A 20,155-nucleotide genomic window follows, 5' to 3' on the forward strand; every position below is an offset into this window, starting at 1 on the left:
GCCTATTTTAATTATAACAAAGGCTAAAAAAATTAACTGATGCAAAAACAAGGAATTCAGTTCTATGTTGTTTGAACCAGACAAGCTTTCCAACATAAATACATACAAATAAATTCATCAAAATTATAAAAAAAAGAGGCTGTCAAACAAGGCAAGTGAATATTTGACCACAAAGTAAAAGAGAAAAACATCAGCAGAATAAAATGAAACATATTTTATTTACATTTTATTGACATCGTTTTTGATCTGTTTAAATCTGTGCATAAAAAAACATCCCCAGATTCATTGTTTTTTATGTTTATGGGGGGTATGGAGTTCTCTCCTTGTTTTCTTTGGGGGTTTCAGGTGTAACAGTATAGTAGACTAACCCCGCTGTGTTGAGGCTGTATGTTAGCCTGTGAGTTTGTGCTTTAAAACTACATTACAGCCACCAAGAATGAGATTAAAATAATGCAGGAGTGAATTCTGTAATGTACATGACTCAGTAATCAAAGACTCAGTAATAAAATACCTCACTTGATATATTTCATGTGTGTGACTACTTGCATTTTTGTTCATATTATTGCTTTAACAGTATCAGTTGTTAGAATACTGTATCAACCAAATACTGTATTCTGTTGCTGTAGTTCTGGTTGCTACCTTGCTATGGTCAAATATGCATATATATATATATATATATATATATATATATATATATATATATATATATATATATATGTGTGTGTGTGTGTGTGTGTCATAGTGCAGGCACATCAAACTTGGGGCCATTCCAGGCCTAAGTCATTGGCGTTTGGCGTTTATCCTCATCTGATGCTCTGAATTCAGTTCATGAAGGCTTTGCTAATTAGCTGATGAGCTGAATCTGGTGTGCTTACTGAGGGATTATACAACAGTTTGTTCTGGCCTCGCGAGCTGGTTAGTTGAGAGGCGTTCTAGCTTTGCTGATATTTCACCATAACATCACAGCTTTTTCACAAACACTGAATCATTCTGCTGACACGCTGTTGCTAAGCAACGACTTTGACAGCTGTAGGAGACGCTCACGCCATTTGAACATTTTTACTTCTTACTTTCTTACACAAACAGAAAATTGATGCTTTTAAGATCACATATGACCGACAATTGATTTGGTCAGACTCTGAAAATGAAACGACACTAAATTCCCAAACTGTCGTCACCACTGAGCAGCTTTTCAGTCGGCAGCTGTGACAGAAGAACAGCTAAACAGTCAAAATCAGCCAGAAATGAACCCGAGACCATTCGCCAAACATGTCGTTTGATCTTCAGAGTCTGACCAAATTAGACTGAGCCATAAAACTGCAATAAAAAACAACAGCTGTGCATCAAGTAGGAAGAGCTCGTTACTCTGACATAGCAAAAAGTTGTTTTTTAAGGAACTATAATTTGGTGAAATTTCGTGATAACACACTCCCTCTCGAGTTCCATTGCTTAAATGAGCTGAAATCTGCAGTGTTATGGCCCACGAGGAATGTAGCCTGACACGTGTTGTTGTATGTTACATCCTGCTTTGCGAACCTCTACAGGTTATTCTCAGTACCGTGTAGCGCCTGTGTTCTGTTTTTCTTGTAATTTATTGTACGTCTGCATCATCTGCACTGTGTACACTGTATTGTTTTGCACCTGTGTCCCAGTGTGGGACCATAGTCCTGGAGGAATGTTGCTTTGTTTCACTATGTACTTGTATACAGCTGCAGTGACATGAAAGCCTCTTGAACTTGAACAACAAAGCCTTTTGGACATTGTCAGGCTGAATCTGACTGCTGTCAAAATTCACAGATGATGATGTTAAGGCCATATGAAATGCTGACCAAAAGCTGAGCCTGTACTCTAGTTTGCTGTATTTAGAATTACTTTTTAAACACATTTGTAGTGTCTGCTTTTTCTTAATGGGCACTGCTGCATTGGTCAGTCTTGTTTCCACACATGTTGCCCTTGAGCTTTGTGTTTATTAGTGGAAGTTGTATGAAATGCAATCACAAAACAAAAAGAAATGGTTGGTGTTCTTACCGGAACGGTCGTTTCTTTACTGACATATTTCCCAACTTGTGTCTTTCCATTGATGAAAATGCCGATGGGAGGATCCAGCGCCAAGGCTTCGATTTCCAGGTCATCAACATAGAGAGTGACGTCTTCCTCCGTTACCAGGAGACGCAGCTGATGCCATTTTTCATCAAAAAGTTTCTGTGAATGGACAGGCAACTAAACATCAGGACATGATGTGGAACAGTGGAATAACTAAGTGTTTAAAACATGTCAGTCATTGTTAAAACTGTGGTTTGGCTGTGCCGAATTTAGAATTATAATACTGGACCTTTGAATTATAAATACAATTATAGATGAAGGAATTGATGACGCTCTGGAGAATTAAGGAAGCCCTGGTTACTAATAGCACCTATATTTTTGCTTCTGCTTGCAGTGGTTTGATTGGCTTTTTGGGTTGGCAGCTGGGGGAAAGGATAAACAACATTGTGAATTTGCTGTGGTGCTGGAAAATTTTGTTTTACCAAAAGTCCACAAATCTGTAGCACCCTTAGAAATACAGTGTCCTCCTCAAATATTGACACCCCTGGTAAATATGAGTCAAATGGACTGTAAAAATCTTTATTGCTTATCCTTTTGACTTTTCATTCAAAATATAAATGAAAATATGACCTTTATTGTAAGTACAATGACTGGCAGAGATTTATTCAATGATTTATTCCATCTTATCATGGAATAAATGTTTTCTTAGATCGTTGTGTGCCACAAATCTTAAAGTCTCCCTTCCTTTAATACTTTGTGCAGCTTCGTTTTGCAAAGATCACAACACTGAAGCTTCTTCTTTAACACTTAATGAGACTGAAGAATACATGGCAAGTGATCTGAGCCCTTTGCTCCATACAGAACCTCTCCAGATCCTTCAGAACCTGCGGTCAACGCTGTGACCTTTCCTCTTCGCCTCATCCCACCAGTTTTCTATGAGGTTTAGGTCAGTGGACTGGGGTGACCATGACAAAACTTTCAATCTGTGGTCAATTAAACCTTTTTGTGTTGATCTTGAAGCATGCTTTGAATCATTGTCCTGTTGGAAGATCCAAACTATGGCCCAGTTTAAGCTTCCTACCCGAGACACTCAGCTTTTGACTTAATAGCTGCTGGAACTTGATGGAGTCCATAATACCATGTACTCAAACAAGTTGCTTAGAGCCTTTGGAAGAAAACCAGCCACAACACATCACAGATCCACCGCCATACTTCACAGTGGGGATGTAGTACTTTCTTCATGGCTCTCCTCATGTCTCCTTATGTCGACTGCAAACCTGTAGTGTTGCCAGAAAACTCAATTTTGGACTCATTTGACCATAAAGCATGGTTGGCATCTGATTGTAGTTTGGAAGACATTCTGATAACAAGACCTAACTAATGTCTACAACTCCCCATCTGTGATCCTTGGAGATTATTTGTCCAATCAAACCATCCTCTTTAGTGTGTGTGGGGTCAATATAAACATATGTCCTCTTCAGAGCAGGTTCTTAATATCCCCAGTTGCTTTAAGCTTCTTAATTATTAACCTGATAGTGGAAGTTGACATTTTCAGTTGTTAAGCTATTTTCTTGTAGCCATTTCCTGATTTCAGCAGCTCAACAACCTTTTGTCTCACATCACTGCTGTTTTCTCTGGTGTTTCTCATAGTGATGGATGGCTGCCAACAACTGCATCATGATGAGAATTAAGTTTTAGCAATCCTTGTACTTCAAATAAAAGTCACATTTTTGTTAATATTTTGAATGAAAGATCAAAGATTATCAACAAAGAATGTTTTTTATAGCTGGTTCTGTTTGAGTTCACTGAGTTCACATAAAATAGAGACTGCATGCTATATCTTCTGACTGGTCATCATCACCAAGTGTGGTCGAGAGTAAAATGCTCTTCATACACTGTTGAATCATTAGACACCCAGAGCACAGAAGGATCTGGTAGAGCAGGGGTGCCCAGTGTTGTCCACAGTGGGCTGGTGTGGCTGCAGGTCTCATGATCAGGTCTGTGAAGACTGAAACTAATTTATTGAGTAAGTAGAATCATCTGAGTCCTATCAGAGAATCATCTTGTTTAGACTGAATGACTTGGAAAAATGTCTGGTTCCCTTGACACATTAAAACTATAGTATGTTTTTCCTTCTCCTGTAAAGTCATCTTTTTGGAGGTATGAGGTTTTGTTCCGACAGCAGCGATATATTTTATCCAAAGCTTAACTGCTAACATCTGTCACAAGCTACAGATAAATCACAGAATGACTTTTAGAAGCTTCAAATGTCTGTATTTGATCTAGAACTGCTAAAAAATGTTAATGTGGATCGCCATTAGCTTAACACTAACAAACTAAAAAAAAGCTCTGAAGGGTTTCTTCGTAAAGACAGTGGTTCTGTTTAGAACCATGGATGCTGAAAAAAGCATTTGCATGCTTAAATGGTTCTCTGCATGTTGAAATTGTTCTTCAGATTGATGGAGAATGTGTTGCATATGGTTCTATGTAGAACCTTTTTTTAAAAAATAGTTCTATATAGCACTAAAAAGGGTTCTTCTGTTGTTAGCTTGATATTGTAACAATAGCAGAACCCTTTGCAGTGCTACATAGAACCATTACAATTATTATCCCAATGAAATGTGTAATTTTTACTTGTTTAATTAGATTTTTTTATTATCCTAACTGGTTTTTAATTCAAGGATTTACTCTGAATTATTATTATTATTATTTTTTTTTTTTTTTATTATTATTATTATTATTGTTGCACCACAGAGCACCACAGGAAGTCATTCTTACCTGTGGCCATCAAACTCTATAACTCCTCCCTCAGTGTGTGATTCACAAAGTGTGGTTCATCTGTGCAAAACTCAATACCAAACTGTTCATATGTGTAATTAAATAATTGCCAAAACTCAGAGGGACTATAATTTGAACTGCTTTATACCAGATGATTCATATTTATTATTACAGTCACCGCCACTTTACTATATTCATAAGTACTTAAATCTCGTGTACTTATTGCAATTTTTCTCTTTCTCTTTGTTTTAAATTATTAAAGTGTTTATTCTTACATACATGGTTGCAACTGTAACAACTGCAATTTCCCTCTGGGATCAATAAAGGATTCTGATTCTGATTATTATTATTATTATTATTTTAATCATGTTTCAATTTCTATTCTCCTTTCTAAATGACTGTTTTTTCTCATTTGTAAAGCACTTTACATGGAAGGTGCTATGAAATTTATGGACTTATGAAAGGTGCTGTATAAATGAACCTGCCTTACCTTGCCTATAGTGTGCCTCATTGGACTTAAACATTAGCTGAAGTAGTGAACTGAGGCTAATTTAGTGTATTTGTGTTGAGTTGCTGTTTTGGAATGTTGCATATTTACCCTAGCTGGTGACTTGGTGAAGACCACAGTCTGTATCCCACTCGGATCATTGCTTGTGGTTGTGAACATGACTGTTCGGTCCAAGCCATTTAGAGTGACTGCCATTTGAGGCTTCCCCTCCATCGTCTGTATCCGCCACAGATCCCACTCTTCCATCAGCACGGAGCCCTTGTACTTAAGTGTGGCCACAAACACGTAAGATGGTGGAAGCCCATCAGGAAACAAAGTCCTGTAAATATTAAAGTAAAAAAAGTGTTTTAATATGGATGAAAAATATACACAGATCAGGCATAACATTCAGACCACCTCCTTGTTTCTATGCTCATTGTCCATTTTATCAGCTCCACTTACTCTATAGGTGCACTTACAGTTACAGACTGTAGTCCATCTGTTTCTCTGATACTTTGTTAGCCCCCTTTAACCCTGTTCTTCAGTGGTCAGGACCCCCATGGACCCTCACAGATCAGGTACTATTTCGGTGGTGGATCAGTCTCAGCACTGCAGTAACACTGACGTGGTGGTCATGTGTTAGTGTGTGTCACACTGGTCTGAGTGGATCAGACACAGCAGTGCCGCTGGAGTTTTTAAACACTGTGTCCACTCACTGTCCACTCTATTAGACACTCCTTCCTTGTCAGTCCACCTTGTAGATGTAAAGTCAGAGACGTCAGCTCATCCGCTGCTGCAATTTGTGTTGGTCATCCTCTAGTCCTTCATCAGTGGTCACAGGATGTTGTTGGCTGGATATTTTTGGTTGGTGGACTATTCTCAGTCCAGAGGAGTTTAAAAAGTCCAGTAGCATTGCTGTGTCTTATCCGCTCACACCAGCACAACACACACTAACACACTACCACCATGTCAGTGTCACTGCAGTGCTGATAATGATCCACCACCGAAATAGTACCTGCTCTGTGAGGGTCCATGGGAGTCCTGACCACTGAAGAACAGGGTAAAAGGGGCTAACAAAGTATCAGAGAAACAGATGGACCACAGTCTGTAACTGTAGAACTACAAAGTGCAGCTATAGAGTAAGTGGAGCTGATAAAGTGGACAAGACCAGAAACAACGAGGAGGTCATAATGTTAGGTGTATGTAAACTGCATGGAATATAATTCTCTCCTAACTGTACCTGGTGCTCTCACTGAGGTCAACTCGGGAGGTCACTTGATAGGCTTTGGTTCCATAAAATGATCCTCGAGTCTTTGGTGTCTTTTTGGCCAAGTTCAGATGCAGCAGGATATCAAATCCCTTTTCGTCCCGAGAGTCAATCGGTATCTTTGTTGGACACACGGTCTCTATGGTATGTTAGAGGGAACAAATAAGATTATGTTCTGCCTGTTATGTCTTAATTACTTAGCCTTTGTACTTTGTACTTTGTACTACTTAGTACTTTGTTCATTTGTTTAGTCATAGTTGGCTTTTATTTGTCACTGATATTGGAATGATATTTGGGAATTGTTGGGAAATGGTAAACATTCGAGGAATGCTGGACTTCATTTTGTTTGGCCGTGGACTGAAGTAAAGAATCTGTAGTAAAAGATCTTGGCGTGGAACCCTGGACGTTTTGCAAGTATGCAGGCTGTCTAAAGAACATCCCAGCCATTGCAAAAAAACAGACAAGATGTGACCACAGTTTCCAAAGCATATCTCAATCATTAACTCCAACATTGTCCAGAAAAGCTACAGAATGCATTTTCTGAAGCTCTGTGAGTCTGCACAAACTTTTATAGAGGTCAGGTTTTCCAACTTAAGAGCTGTATTGTTCTTCAGATTTTGTTATTCCGTTTAACAAGTCCTTTCAGAGCTGCTGCTGAGTAGTCCGGAAATGGATCAGAAAATTGCCTTGGGAAAAGGGTTCCCCCCTGGAATTTTTAACATTTCACCACAGTTTTTACCACAAAATCCCAAATCCATGATAACGCTTCTACTATATCGCACTGTACATATAGCCTGCACTTATTCCCCTGCTGGCATTATTCAATTTTCACATGTTTTACTTTTAAATGACTACAGAAGACTGACTGCTGCAGTTTTTAAGATACAAGATTTGTTAGTTTGTTTTTGAATGCAAAACAAGTTTCAAGTTTATTTGTCATTTGCACAACATGTCAGGACATGTATGCACTGAAATACTTGTGGTGAGGCTCAGATAATCACTCTACCGAAAGTAAATAAGTAATTATTAGTAAATAAGTAATAATTTATAAATAAATATTTAAAAATTATTTACACATATACACACACACACACATACACACACACACACACATATATATATATATATATATATATATATATGTACACATACACATACATATGAAAAAAATTTTAAATTTAAATATATTAAATATACATAAAATCTAAAGAAAATATATGCAAAATATAGCTAAACATACACAAAATATAGAGACAATATACCCAAGACATAGAGACAGTATACATTTTAAAGTGACTTGAGTGACCGTGTTGTTGTTCTTTAAAGTGGCTTAGTGTTAAGGTGTTACTGTCCATAGCAGAGATGATATGATACAAAGTGACTGCCTGAAAATGGTAGTTGAGGAAGGACCCACAGCTTCACAGCTTGTGCAGAAGCCTGACAGCCTATGGGTAGAAACTGTTCATTAACTGGGTTGTTTTAGCCTGGATGCTGCAGAATCTCCTGCCTGATGGCAGGATGGTGAACAGGCCGTGTGCTGGGTGGCTTCTGTCTGACCGAATCTTTTTGATCTTCCTGAGGCAGCGGGACTGGTACATGCCCTGTAAGGCTGGTAGTTTGTTGCCTGTGATGGCTTCTGCCGTCCTCACCACTCCTCTGAGGGCCTTGCGGTCGCAGGCGGTGCAGCTGCTGTACCAGACAGTGATGCGGCCTGAGGATGCTCTCTATGGTGCACCTGTAGAAGTTGGTGAGGATCTGAGGAGGCAGACCAAACTTCCTGAGCCTATGCAGGAAAGAAGAGACACTGACGGGCAGATCTCACAGTAGTGTTGGTGTGGTGGGTCCAGATGAGGTCATCAGTGAGGTGTACGCCGAGAAACTTTCTCCACTTTGGCTCCATTCATGAATAGGGGAGAGTGACCACCCCTCTGCTGTTTCCTGTAGTCCACAATCATCTTAATTGTTTTGATGATGTTGAGACATAGCACCACTCTGACAGAGCGCTGACCTCGTCTCTGTAAGCTGTTTCATCTCCATCAGTGATGAGGCCTAGGATGGTGGTGTCATCAGCAAACTTGAAGATGATGTTAGACGTGTGTTTGGCTGCACAGTCATGTGTATACAGGGAGTGCAGGAAGGGGCTGAGCACACATGCCTGGGAAGCCCCTGTGCTCAGAGTCAGTGTGGAAGAGAACCTGTTCCCAACTTTTACCACCTGGGGTCTGCTCATCTGGAAGTCCAGTATCCAGTTGCACAGATGAGAGTTCAAACCCAAGTCTGTGAGCTTAGGAATGAGTTTGGCAGGGATGATTGTGCTGAATGCTGAGCTGTAATCTATGAACAGCATTCTTACATATGTGTTCTTTATGTCCATGTGTGTGAGAGCAGTGTGTATCGTTAGTGCAATGGAGTTGTCTGTGGATCTGTTGGAGGGGTATGCAAATTGGTGAGGGCCCATGGTGGCTGGAAGTGTTGAGCAGATGTGAGCTTTGACCAGCCGCTCAAAGCACTTCATAACTGTAGATGTCAGTGCAACAGGGCGGCAGTCATTCGATTTCTTGGGGACTGGAACAATTGTGGTTTCCTTAAAGCACTTGGGAATCACTGACAGTCTTAAGGAGAGGTTAAAGATGTCAGTGAAAACCTCAGCCAGCTGGTTGGCACATGCTTTAAGTACATGGCTGCGGATGCCGTTGGGACCGGGTGCCTTGCATGGGTTAACTGCCCTGAAGGATCTTACCACCTCAGACAGGGGAATGGCTACAGTGCAGCTCTCCTCATCTACTGGGAGTTTCTCAGCAGGTGAGGTGTTAGTTGCCTCAAAACGAGCATAATGAGCATTGAGTTCATCTGCAAGTGAGGAGGAAGAGCCCCCATCACAGATCACACCTACTTTGTAGTCAGTGATGGTGCGCAGGCCACTCCACATACGTCTGAGATCAGAGCCAAGATAGTTAGATTCCACTCTGTCCCTGTAGTTCCTTTTGGCCAGCTTGATGGTCCTTTGAAAGTCATATCTGGCCTTCTTGTAACTAGCTGGGTCACCAGTGTTATAGGCAGCAGCCTGAGCTCTTAGCTTGGCTCGAACCTCAGCATTGACCCAGGGTTTCTGGTTGGGAAATTATCTGACATTGATTTTTGGTACAATGTCTTCAGTGCATTTACTGATGTAGCTTGTGATGGAGTCAGTGTATTCATTGATGTCTGCACCAGCTGCATCACGGAACATCATCCAGTCTGTGGATTCAAAGCAGTCTTGAAGTGTGAAGATGGCCTCCTCACTCCATTGATAGACTGATCTGAGCACTGGTTTTGCATGTTTAAGTCTTTGTTTGTATGTGGGCAGGAGAAGAATAGAGGTCTGATCAGCTTTGCTGAAGGTAGGGTGGGGGAGGGGTTTGTAACTGTCCTTGATTGTGGTGTAGCAGTGGTCAAGAGTCTGTTCACCTCGGATGGGAAATTTAATATGCTGGTAATATTTGGGCAGAACCTTCTTCAAGTTTGCCCTGTTGAAATCTCCAACCTCCAACCATAAAAGCAGCTTCAGGGAAAATGTTCTCAAGTCCATTAATGGTCTCATACAAAACTTCCAATGCACGTGACTTATCTGCCTGAGGTGGGATGTAGACGGTAGTGAGGATGACAGAGCTAAAGTCCCTGGGCAAAAAAAAGGGTCGAACTTTGACTGTTATGAGTTCAATGTCTGGAGAACAGTGACTGGCAAGAACCACTACATCTGTTCCCCAGAGAACAGAGTCCAGAGTCCTGTCCCGGCGGTAGGTGGTGAAGCCGGCCAGTGTGATGCCGTTGTTTGGCGTTGCCACGGAGAACCATGTCTCTGTGAGTGCCAAAACGCAGCAGCTATTATGTTCTCCAGCAACTGAACATTTGCAAGCTAAATACTCAAAAGTGGAGGGTTGAAGCACCTTCTCCTTGTCCTGCACAGTATCCCGGCGCATCTGGCCCTCTTGCGGTTCCTCCTGCTCTGCCGGCGCGTGCGTGTTGGTAAACAAAGAGGCAGAGGAGTTGCGAAGGGGTAGCCATGCGTGCCAGAGCGTGAATTTACCTTAAAGTCCACCTTGAGCGATGATCAGATGTTCAAAAGAGTTTGTCGATCATACTGAATGATCCTAAAAGCAGTTTGTGCAAAAACACAAAGCTCTCGGAGCTCTCACCAGCACGGCCATTCTACGGCGCACTAGAACCGGAACAGTGTCTTATTACAGCTACCGCATATAAGGCACCTGAATTACACTTCATCTGGTACCTCTTTACTTCATGAGCCTACATGACACCTACATCAGTAGGTGTCAAAAGTCAAAAGTTTAAGAACACCCCAATTTTTCCAGTTATTTATTGCAATTCAAGTCGTTCAAAACCAATTAATAGCTTGAAATGAAACACCGCCATTGGACTACTGAAGACTGGAAGAAGGTATTATGGACTGATGAATCAAAATTTGAAATCTTCAGTTCATCATGCAGGATCTTTGTACACCGTCGAGTAGGTGAAAGAATGGTTCCACAGTGTGTGACATTAACTGTCAAACACGAAGGAGAAAGTGTGATGGTCTGGGGCTGTTTTGCTGGATCCAGGGTCAGTGACTTGTACAAAGTGAGAGGCACCCTGAACCATGTCTAGGCATAGGGTGTTTCGATTTTTTGTTGAGATAAAGTGGTAGGGCGAAGTTTTCGGGCTACATGGACCTCTAAACTGAAGTTTTTCAGGGACTCCAAACAGAGTCATATGAGAAAAAAGAAAAATTGACAAGATGCTGAACAAGAGACCAAAGAAACCCACAAATGTGAGAATTTTCTCCTTTATCAAATTATTAGAACCACTGTATTATCTTAGTTTAATATCGTTTAAATGTATTATGGTAAGTTTTCTTCATAACAAGCATATAAAGACACTAGTAGTATCCTCATGGCTCTGTAGCAAACCATTTAAGGTGGAAAATTCGAACAAGAAGCTGGCAGATAGCTGACTTCATATCACTGAAGAATTAGGGGTGGGTGATAATAAATAATTGCCCCCTCTTTGAAGGCATATGATGCCCTTAATGTAACTAAAGCCCAGCAGCCCAGGAGCTGAACTTTACCCTCCTCTGCTGACACTGCAGATGGGCAGGGTCGCCTACAGAGCAGCACTAGTAGCTGTTAACGAAGTGATGCGCTTTTTATTTCAGGGTCCCATTTCATAGGGACAGAGTTCAACCACTACCCTGTAACTCAGTTCCAAGAGGCAAGGAGACACTCAAAAACAAGGGGTAGGGGTGAAAATAAGAAATGGGATTGGGCCTAAAACTAAGATATAAACTAGCTGTGTACTCAAAGTTTACAACTCTTACATCTAAAATATACTTAAATTACTAAAGTGGGCCAATTATTGAAATAGTACATTTATAAGTATACTACTATTACAATGATATTAGTATACTCACTACATAAAGTATACTTGGGGAATATACTTTAACATTGGTTCACTTAACAAAGGAACTTTACACATACTTTGTTTTTGCATGGGTTACCTTCACACAGCTTCTGTCGAATGACTTCACGGATTTTGGAGATAGCTTTATAGTCTTCCACGTAGAAGACATAGGTTGAGGACGGCTTGTTGGCAATAGCCCTCAGCTCCATGTCCTCCGTCTCAGACCCGACACCGATCGCAAAGAGGATTATCCCTTTTTTCCTTGCGGCCTCTGCAGCTTCCAGCACGGCATCTTGTGACTTCCCATCTGTCAGAACCACAGCTATTTTTGCTACGCCGTTGGGGCCGCGCTCAGACAGGGCAAACAACTTGTTGTTGGCAAACTTAATGGCTTTCCCTGTGTTTGTGTTGCCACCCATGTATTCTATGGACTCCATAGCTCTGATGAGGTCACCAGTTAAGTGATGCTGTCCCAGTGGTATATGTAAGACAGGATCATCACTGTACTGGACCACCCCAATCTGGGTGAACTTCTGACCGATATTGAAGCTCGTTGTGATGTTTACTAGCCACCGTTTAACTATCTCAAAATTTGTGTCATCCACGCTCCACGAGCCGTCCAGTATAAATACTAGGTCACTCGGTGCTGTTCTGCAACCTGGAATGGGAAGGAAGCAAGCAGGTGATAACTTTGCCCTTTGATTTCTAATCAGTACAGAGAGCTAACACTGAATTTAAGAATAAAATTTAGTTGATGTAATATTTTACTGAAGGGCAGCATTTTGTGATAAATTACATAAATCTCTAAAAGCTAATTCCAGAGGTGCTAAAACCTGGTCCAGGAGATCTACCATCCTGGATAGTTCAGATCCAACACACCTGACTCACTTAGTCAGAAGTCCCTGAAGGCCTTAATTACCTGGATCAGGTATGTTAGATTAGGGTTGGAGCTAAACGCTGCAGGGTTGTAGATCTCCAGGACCTGGATTGGGTACCACTGACTCATTCCAACAAGTGTGAGTTGTCAAAACGCATGCTGCATTAACAAAAGCTGCTTGTTGGAATGAAAAATTTGGTACCAGTTTACTGAAGAGCAGCATTCATAAAGCTACATGACACCTACAAAACCTTGTATCTCCAAAATGGTAACTGTCAGTTTGGAGAGAGAAAAACATTCTTGAGTTGTAATAGAAGTTAATATAGTAAGATTTTATTCTATGTCAGTTTGAATCGTTTCAATTGGTCTGTTTGTCATAAAATTTTAACACAATGTAAATTGTGCATTGAAATTATACACAAAAAAGACAAAACTAGAATTTGCACAATGGCTATAATATAAGCCTTTCATGACAACTGACATAAACCTGCATAACTTTTATAAAGGCTTCTTCCAACAATTGTTGGAATTTCCGAAACAGGGAGCAAAAGCTTTTTAAACTTTTATGATGCTCACAAGCTTTTATTTTTAAGTCCTGCTCTAAAGTATTACTGAATTTGTTATTACAACAAACACCATAAAGCATCATTCTGTCCATTTTTATGTCTTTTCACCTCACTGTTTTGATGACAGACACTTGTTTGAATAAGCCTTTATAAATGTCTATTGGTTGTGTTATTTGGCATGAAAGGCTTATGTAATTCTTGTCTAACCTTATGAACTCTGCCCTTCAGTAAAATGCTAATGAATTTGAATTACTAGATTAATTAACATAATTTAGTTGGAGGTTAGAAACAGAAAACATTAAAAACAGAAATTACATGCTGTGATTATGACATCATGTAACAAATGGCTTATGTAGATGTCATGTAGTCTTACAAATGCTGTACTTCAGTAGTGTTACCAAATTAGTCATTTCAACAAGCATAATAAAGGCTGCTTTTTGTCCATTTTGTCATTTTCTTTAGCAACTGTTTTGTCGAATTACACTTGCTGGACCAAGCCTTTAAAATGTCTATACAGGTATATGTCTTTTGCATTGGAAGGCTTAAGAAGACGTCTTGTAGCTTTATGAACATTGCTGTTCAGTAAATGTTATCAAATTTGTTACTCTAGGAAGTGTAATAAAAGCTGCTTTCATCTATTTGAAATAAATTTTACTTCTGTTAGTGTTTTGACTACTGACGTGTTGGATTAAGTCTTTATAATACTACAATATCTATATCGGGTTTGTCATTGTCATTTGTTGTGAAAAGCTTATGTAGGTGTTGTGTGGCCCTGTCCTTCAGGAAAGTGTTACCAAATTTGTCATTCCAACAAGCTTAATAAAAGATGCTTTTTGTCCATTTTTATGTCATTGCACTTTAACAACTGGTTTGACAGCTCACATTGGCTGAAATAGGACTTTATGCTATTGTAATGTCTATATAAATATTTGTCGTTTGACATTGAAGTCTTAAGTAGGCGTTGTGTAGCCATATAAACGCTGCTGTCCAGTAAAATGTTAATGAATTTGTTATTCCAACAAGTAAAATAAAGTCTGCTTTCATCCATTTTCATGTAATTTCACTTTAGTAAGTGTTTTGATAACTGACATTTGTCTTTATAATAATATAATGTCTATTTTGGTTTATGTCCTTTGTCATGAAAGACTTATGTAGGTGTTGTGTAGGCTTATGAACGCTGCCCTGGTGTTAATTGAATTCATTATTCCAGCAAGCTTAATAAAGCCTGCTTTTTCTCTATTTTTGTAATTTCACTTTAGCAAGTGTTTGGACAACTGACACTTGCTGGAATAAGATTTGAAATGCATCATTAGTATATCATTTTTTTAAAATACGTCATTTGTATACATCATTTTTCATGGAAGGCTTAAGTAGATGTCTTGTAGGCTTATGAACGCTGCCCTCCAGTAAAGGTTAATAGAGTTGTTATTCCAACAACCATAATACAGGCTGCTATTTGTCCATTTTCATCCAATTTCACTGTGGGAAGTGTTTTGACATCTGACACTTGTTGGAATAAGTCTTTCTAATAATATAACGTCTATGTTTGTCTATGCCATTTGCTGTGAAAGGCTTATGTATGTGTTGTGTAGCCTTATAAACGCTGCCCTTCAGTAAATTGTTAATGAATTGGTTATTCAAACAAGCATAATAAAGGACACTTGTTAGAATAAGTATTTGTAATAACCTAATGTTTATGCTTGAAAGGCTTATGTAGGTGTTGTGTAGCCTTATGAACACTGCCCTTCACATGATTCATTAGGTGAGGTTATCGGAAACAGACGTCTACATGCAATGGAAATGGGGATGAGAGAAGCATCTTACTCAATCTCATGTCCTCATCTTGTGCTGTGCAAAATAAGGGGAGGAGCATGGAGTACAGACAACCAATGACAAAATGCATGGATCTCGTTTTGCAACCCATGTTCCTGAAGTGTCAAGCTCCAGTTTTTGCACCTAAAGAGAAATGAAGACAAAACATGCATTTCTTAGATGACCTCAAACAACCGACATCTTGTGGATGTTAAAGCAATGATTATGATGGCTTGTTACATGGACAGCATGCTGTTTGTGCTTCCAGTAGGCTTTTGAGACAAAGTGATATGGTTCCATTCTGTTTGTGGTGCACAGGGTGCAGTGAGGTTAATGGAGTCCATGCCAACACGCATGATTGTTAATGATCATGCATATCTATGGCAAACAGAGAAGGGAAGTCAGTTGAGACTGGTTGAAGCCAGCTGAACAATTTATGTTTGATCGACTGATTGATCGAATATTTACAGTACCATCTATCAGATGTACTGGTTACTGAAGAGAACATGGTTTGGCTGCATCATTCATGTAAGCAGAAGTGCATTTTCAAAGGCACTCTGGCTTCTCTGGGAAACCATGTATTTTATTGCAGTTTCCAGAAAGACAGAAAATGCAGACATTACAAAAACACAGTAATAAACCAGAAACAGATATTTCAGAAAGAGCGGGTTTGGGCTTTTGGCCTGCTGATCACTAAAGCTATGGTCAGCCAAAGATGTGCTGCTTTCAGAGCTACACTCTTAGTACCAGAAGTGCCAAAAGGGTCCTTTGCATGATGGCGTAGAACCATCAGCCGTCCATTGAAAGGTTTATTAGAGGACCATTTTTGTAAATGAACCTTTAAAAAGTTCATTTTAATTGCAGGTAAAATGGTGTAGAACATTCGCATAAACCTTTAAAAGGTTCTACCTCTTACAGATCTCTTTTTCACACATGGTTCTTTAGGGAATTAAAAGTGGCATCACTCAAAGAATGCTTGTAGCTTTTTTCTTTTGGAGGGTAGCTTTACATGGTGAAACCTCTGTAAATTTTAGCTACTGGAAAAGTTACTTTCACTTGAGTTGCATAATGTAAAGCCATTTGGAAATGTTTCGATTGATTGATTTCAATAGTTCAAATGAAAAACAAAATAAAAAAGAAACTGATTTATTAGGCGATTGAAATGAGATCCTCCTGATTGACTTCATGTCAGAAACTTTCATGGAACTTTAAATTTCTCTGTCCAGTCACACATAAATATATGTATGTATGTATATATATATATATATATATACATATATATATATATACACATATATAAGCAAACTCATACATTTACTCATGTATGTATATACTTACTAATATATATTCTTCTATATATTTACCTGTACTTACTTCTGTGCATTTATAAAATATATGCATATCTATATAATATATGTATATAATGAACCACATGTGACTTTAATTAATCAAGGTTGCATGCAACCTTCATTATTCTTGAATTGCTTTGTGTAACTGTCAAGTTGCACAAGTTCTAACAAGTTTCACCTTGCAAAGCCAACCTTGGAGTTTGAAAACCAACTCTTCCAACTGAAAGATGCGGTTGCCTGTAGTAGAGGTCAAACTCATGCGCCTTCCTCTCACTGCTGTGTTATATAAATGGGGTTTTCCGCTCTTTGACCTTAAAATCGAAGCCTGAATCTACATAGAATTACACTGCCATGACGGAGCTGGCCTCTCACTCCAGTGCTTTCCCAAATCCCAGCGTGGGGGGGGGATAATCTGGAACTCACCACTGTTTGCACCCTCCTACTCGCTTTTCCTCAGAACTGGATATTTCAACTTCTCTGCCAATCGCACATGGAATCCATTTACAGTGTCAGACAGTGAAATTCCACTTCTGGACAGTGACCAAACACATGTACTCATGACAGAGTGAAGGCAACTGTGATCCAGACAAGAGTAGAAAGAGTTTGATTTGACGTTGCAGTTATGAAACAATAGTCAATTCTTAGTGGACAACACTAAAGCCTTCTATTGCGAGTGTAAATGTTGAACTGAACGCCACTAAAACTTGCTGTACTTTTGTGTCTGCTGGTCAGTGCCTCCTGACATATGGTGTTTCTCTGCTCCATAACCCTTTCATTGACCTCTGAAGTTATTGGGGCTCTCCAGGTGCTTTACGGGTTCTTCCTCGGCTCAACGCGACGTAGACGCAGGAACAGTAACGTAGATGGAATGTGACATGTTTAAATATCTTGGGCTACAGTGCAGCACTGCACCCTTAAATTCACACCAGTGTATCCTCAGCATGTTTCATCCAAAACATGACATGGGAATCTCAGAGGTATTTGGAGGTGAGTAATTCATCTTGTTTGCAGAAATACTTGTTTAAGATTTATTTCAGCCTGGTGGGTTTCATCCAAATAGATGTGGAAGACAGGAAACCTTTTTTGAGCAGCTGATTCCTCCCTGTTCTCCAGAGTATTAACTGATCCGTAGCCTTAATGTAATGACATTATGTTAACCCATGAAAATCCCAAGTTATTACAACCTAAACCCAAAATTATTCAGTAACATCTACTTGCAAACTGACTGAAGTTATCATGCAGTTATAGAGTGTGTGTGTAGTTGTGTGTGTGTATATGTATACACATATACATATACATATAGATAGATAGATAGATAGATAGATAGATAGATAGATAGATAGATAGATAGATAGATAGATAGATAGATAGATAGAAAATCTCATATCTCATATCTCCAAAATAGTAATTTTACAGGAGAAGGAAAAAATATACTTTACTCTTAATGTAAGTCAGTGGAACCAGATGTTTCTTTAAGTAATTTTGGGCTGCTCATCATGTAATTTCAACACAATATACATTTTCAAAATGTTAAAAACTGAAAAACAACCAAAATGGAGAGCATTTGCTCAGACAGCAGATATATATATATATATATATATATATATATATATATATATATATATGTATGATTTGTTTGAGTGATTACTGACCAGAAAAAGTTTATCTGGTCAGTCAGCATGTATTTACACAGAAAAACACTGATACTTTATACAATAACTTGATGTTATGGTGTCAGTGTGTTCATTTAACCATGGTTCTATTTGTAGTTATCATCTAGTACCTGTTGTTGGTAATCAATACTCCATTAAATTAAATCAAGCGTGCTGGTGATGGAATCAAACACATCTATGCAGTGACTGGCAGAACAATCTAGAACCAAGCTTTATTCATCAAACTAACTCACAAGATGTCAGCTTCCCTTTTTTAACATTTTACTGTATTTATTTATGGGCATTTGTTGTGGTTATAGGGTGATTTTACAAGCACAACACACTTATTGCCCAAATAAATGGCTTTAAATAATGTGATTAAGTGCCTAAGACTTTTGCACAGTACTGACTGTTTCCTATTTCCTAATGTTTTGAGTTATTTTTCTACTTGCAGTGCAAACATCTAATATTTTCAACTGCTGTTAAACATTTTCACTTAGTTTGCCAACAACATAAGGGGAAAACCAAACAGCCGAGTTCCTCAGGCACCAAGGAACAGCCAAAACATTATATCAGAGAGCCCACTGAATCGATTTCAAATAATCAAAACCGTAAACCCAGCATTTTTACTGAGGACCGAACCATTCTAGCCGTCCAGGGGGTTTCCACTGTTCTCCACATCATGCCCAGCCTGGACAGCAACATTCTCTCCACGTCGGGGATCCCCCTTTCCGATTAGCACGCCTCCCCCACCCCTTTCCTTGCCTTTTAAAGCGACAACTCTCAGAAGAGCCTGAGGAAACATCTTTTTGGAGTAACACAGAGCTTTTCTCTTTGGTTTTAAAAAAAGCTTGCTTTATGAGTGGAGCGCTGCGCCAAAGCACCAGTAATATCATTCCATTCATTCCTCGTATGTGACAGTGGCACAAACAAGGGACTGATAACTGTTCCTAATGTCTTCAGTATGCCGCCTCTGAGGAGGCTGTTAAAACCTGCACATTCAACAATCTGCAAAGACATTAAAAAGAAACGCAGAACATATAAGGATCTAGGCATGCCTCGTTCGCTCACGTGTTCCAGTGCAGACGTTCTCAGAAGGTACCACGTCTCAGTAGAATGCTGCGCTTACAGCTTGTCAAATATTAAGAGATCTCAAGAAGTTCCAGATGACTTTTCCCCAAACAAGCTGTTGCTGCTCATTAGCTCATCAATGATAGCAGCCGGGAACGAGACAGCATCTCAGTCTTGCTGGTTTTCTCGGCTGCAGCCAGAACTTTACAGAGGAAAAGTGCAAATGATAGAAAACCCGGACGAGGCCAAAACCAAAAAGAACATGCAGAAATGAATTGTTGCATCACAGCAGTGTGAGAGAGAAAAGAGAAAGATTTACCAGATCTCAGTATGTGTGGAGATTCAGATCCTGCTGAATGAAGCCCCCCTTATGCCCTCATAGGTGTTCCATGGCCAGGGTTTTGCAGAGCACTAGACTAGAGGAGGTGGGTTTCAGGAGGCTGCAGAGTCACAGATGTTCCTCCAGTGAATGGGCCTGCCCTCTCCATCTACTTTCCAACTCTCTCTCTCTCTCTCTCTCTCTTTTTCTCTCTCTCTCTCTCTTTCTCTCTCTCTCTGTCTCTCTCTCTCCCCCTCTGGCGAGTAGCCACTTTCAATTACCAAGGGGTGGAAACACATGCAGATAAGCAAAGCTTCATAAAAAATAGCAAAAGAGAATCAGACTACATTTTGTAAAAGTAAAAGGAAAATAATAGTAACACTGGCAACATCTGTCTGAGCTGTAGGAATCTGGATTAGTTCTGCCTGCAGAAGCAATGAAAAGTGCAAGAGGGTTTCTGGAATGATACGTGAGATTAGATAAGGGGCATACTTTCAGATA

The 20,155-nt window shown here is 39.6% G+C and overlaps 1 protein-coding gene across 1 annotated transcript in view; it reads right to left on the reverse strand.

The window, feature by feature from the left end:
* col21a1 (collagen, type XXI, alpha 1) overlaps positions 1-19,783 on the reverse strand; it is a 79,023-nt gene extending 59,240 nt beyond the window's left edge. The window contains exons 1-7 of the mRNA XM_017694136.2: positions 19,655-19,783; positions 19,336-19,537; positions 15,276-15,407; positions 12,106-12,666; positions 6,549-6,714; positions 5,420-5,648; positions 2,029-2,202 (exon numbers count right to left, since the gene is read on the reverse strand). Of these exons, the coding sequence (XP_017549625.1) occupies positions 2,029-2,202; positions 5,420-5,648; positions 6,549-6,714; positions 12,106-12,666; positions 15,276-15,375 (1,230 nt within the window). The 5' untranslated portion in view covers positions 15,376-15,407; positions 19,336-19,537; positions 19,655-19,783. The remainder of the gene's footprint in view (positions 1-2,028; positions 2,203-5,419; positions 5,649-6,548; positions 6,715-12,105; positions 12,667-15,275; positions 15,408-19,335; positions 19,538-19,654) is intronic.
* Between the last annotated feature and the right edge of the window lie 372 nt (positions 19,784-20,155).

Source organism: Pygocentrus nattereri, chromosome 5, assembly GCF_015220715.1.
Source record: "Pygocentrus nattereri isolate fPygNat1 chromosome 5, fPygNat1.pri, whole genome shotgun sequence".
NCBI classification, from domain to species: Eukaryota; Metazoa; Chordata; class Actinopteri; order Characiformes; family Serrasalmidae; genus Pygocentrus; species Pygocentrus nattereri.